Source organism: Eschscholzia californica, unplaced genomic scaffold (genome assembly GCF_041429995.1).
Source record: "Eschscholzia californica isolate CP2 unplaced genomic scaffold, dmEscCali1.0.p SCAF_5, whole genome shotgun sequence".
NCBI lineage: Eukaryota > Viridiplantae > Streptophyta > Magnoliopsida > Ranunculales > Papaveraceae > Eschscholzia > Eschscholzia californica.
The window spans coordinates 35,228,508-35,231,235 of NW_028238472.1; the positions used below are offsets into that span (position 1 = coordinate 35,228,508).

General features: G+C 46.2%; 1 protein-coding gene across 1 annotated transcript; it reads left to right on the top strand.

The window, feature by feature from the left end:
• Nucleotides 1–320: 320 nt before the first annotated feature.
• LOC147538841 (uncharacterized) lies at nucleotides 321–914 on the top strand. Its single transcript, XM_086643026.1, has one exon. It carries the CDS (start codon nucleotides 321–323, stop codon nucleotides 912–914), a length of 594 nt encoding a protein of 197 aa, XP_086499152.1.
• Nucleotides 915–2,728: the final 1,814 nt, after the last annotated feature.

A 2,728-nucleotide genomic window follows, 5' to 3' on the forward strand; every position in this document is an offset into this window, starting at 1 on the left:
CAAAACTCAGAGTTCTCATAACTCGCCCCCCAAAAGGATCAATCAATATTCATTCTTTTACTGCAAAGAGCAACCTAACTGTCTTGAGCGTCAGAGCGGTTTTCGAACCCTTTGCAGGTTTTCCCCCTTTGAGAACAGACGAACAAGAGCAAGGAATCAGGAGCTGCAGCTAGGAGCAAGAAGCAGAGAAGCGGAGCAAAGCAGAGCTGAATAGAGGAATCTCACCTCTCTAAACAGAATATTCTATCATAACGGAGGCTGTCATGCATCAACTCCCTTTTTCATGCTGATTTAACCGGGAGCCAATTTTCGAGATCACGATGGTACGAAACGAGGCCACACCTCTGATAATATTCACTAATGATGACTTGGAAGGAGTAATCACACCTCACGCAGACCCCCTAGTGATAACAACGCTGGTTGCCAATCGAAGAATATGGAGTATCCTAGTGGACACGGGAAGCTCCACAGAGATCATAAGCCGAGCATGCCTCCAAAAACTCCAGGTGAGAGCACATCACACTGAGACTTATGACCGTTACTTGACAGGTTTCGGGGGAGATCGACTACGAGCTGGGGGAAAGGTCACTTTACCCATACTCATCGAAGAAGGAACGACCAGCCGAGCACTAATGATAGAGTTCGTGATCATCGACGAACTACACGCGTACAACATTATTCTGGGAAGGAACTTCTCGAAGGAATCACGAGCTTTGATCTCTTTGAACCACTTAACTCTGAAATTCCCAATTTTGGGAACGAATCTGGTAGGAACAATAAAAGGAGATCAAGCGGCAGCCATGCAATGTTACGCCGTTTCAGCTCGACACTGTCGACGGCCAGCAGTGGTCCCCACCCTTCCAAGCACTGGAAAAATCACTGACTTTGATCACCCCGCAAACATGCAGGAATAGCGCCACCAAGGTCCGTATTGCTCACACAGAGTACCTACATATATATTATTTTAGCCGCTAGGCAAGAAAAGTAGTGTTACTAGCTACATATTTTATATATATATATATGTATATATATATATATTATTTTAGCCTCCAGGCAAGAAAAGTAGCGCTACTCGCTACATATTCTAACTAGTAAAATAAAATATTTTCAGCAACTAGCTACCTATTTTATCTAACAAAATAAAATATTTTTAGGAGCCCTAATTAAACTCATCTCGCTCTGAATCGAGCAGGTAGCCCTGACAGTGAAAGCCACGACCAGGGGACCTAAAGGCAGCCTTGGTAGGTGAGAGCAACGACCAAGGGCCCTAATTTAAACAGCCCTGCTACGCGAAAACCACGATCAGGGACAGGATAGCCTCTGTAGCTACAGCGACAACCGAGGGCCCTAAGGAGCAGTCCTAGTTAAACTGAACTTTACTTGAGTAAAAACCGACCCCTCACCAAGGTCCCAAGGAGAAGTCCTAGTTACATTGATCGACTCAAGCCGGCAAAGGAGGTAGCTCCGGTAGCTACGGTTGCGACCCAAGGCCTCACAAGGAGGAGTCCTAGTTAAAACTAAACCCTTTACTCGAGTGAAACGTGGTCCCTGTGGATCCCCAAGGAGAAGTCCTAGTTAAACTACCGCCCCGATGATGGTGACCGGAGGTATAAGGAGAAGTCCTTGCGAAATTATTCATGCTTGAATGAGGAAGACAGCCCTGACAGCTAAGGCCACGACCAGGGGCACGGGAGGAGTCCCGGCGAAAACTAGTTGTGCCTACACCGACGTAATCAACTTTGGTAGCCCAAGACACGACCGGAGATCTAAGGAGAAGTCCTAGTTAAACTAGCCAAGCTCAAGCTGGCGAAACCAGCTCTGGAAGCGAAAGCGACGACCAGAGGTCTAAGGAGAAGTCCTAGTTAAACTAGCCAAGCTCAAGCTGGCGAAACCAGCTCTGGTAGCGAAAGCTACGACCAGAGGTTTAAGGAGAAGTCCTAGCGAAACTAGTTGTGCTCAAGTCAACGAAACCAGCTCTGATAGCGAAAGCTACGACCAGAGGTTTAAGGAGAAGTCCTAGCGAAACTAGTTGTGCTCAAGCCAACGAAACCAACTCTAGTAACGAAAGCTACGCCCAGAGGTTTAAGGAGAAGTCCTAGCGAAACTATTTGTGCTCAAGCCAACGAAACCAGCTCTGGTAGCGAAAGCTACGACCAGAGGTTTAAGGAGAGGTCCTAGCGAAACTAGTTGTGCTCAAGCCAACGAAACCAGCTCTGGTAGCGAAAGCTACGACAAGACGTCTAAGGAGAAGTCCTAGTTAAACTAGTCAAGCTCAAGCTGGCGAAACCAACTCTGGTAGCGAAAGCTACAACCAGAGGTCTAAGGAGAAGTCCTAGATAAATTAGTTGTGCTTAGGCCAACGAAGCCAGCCATGGTAGCGCCAGCTTTGCCCAGGGGTATAACTCAGGTTCGTAAAATATTCAATACTTTTATACAGGGCTAACTTGAGTTCCATTTCTGCAGAGGGAATTAGTAAGCTTAGGACATGCTAAACTAGGTCTGAAATTGTTTCTCTTACAGGTGCGACCATTCGGAGCATGCGTTGTAAGCCTAGGAAATTGCATTAGTAAGTTAGGATGGACTAACTATATCCTACTATGGGAGGTTCTTATGTGTGCAGCAGCAAGATATGGAAGCAAATCAAAACCATTAAGATTGAAACAGAAAAATGCCATTGTATCAAGGTCACCATTCGGACAAGGAAAGGAAGAGAATCCAGAAGACAAAA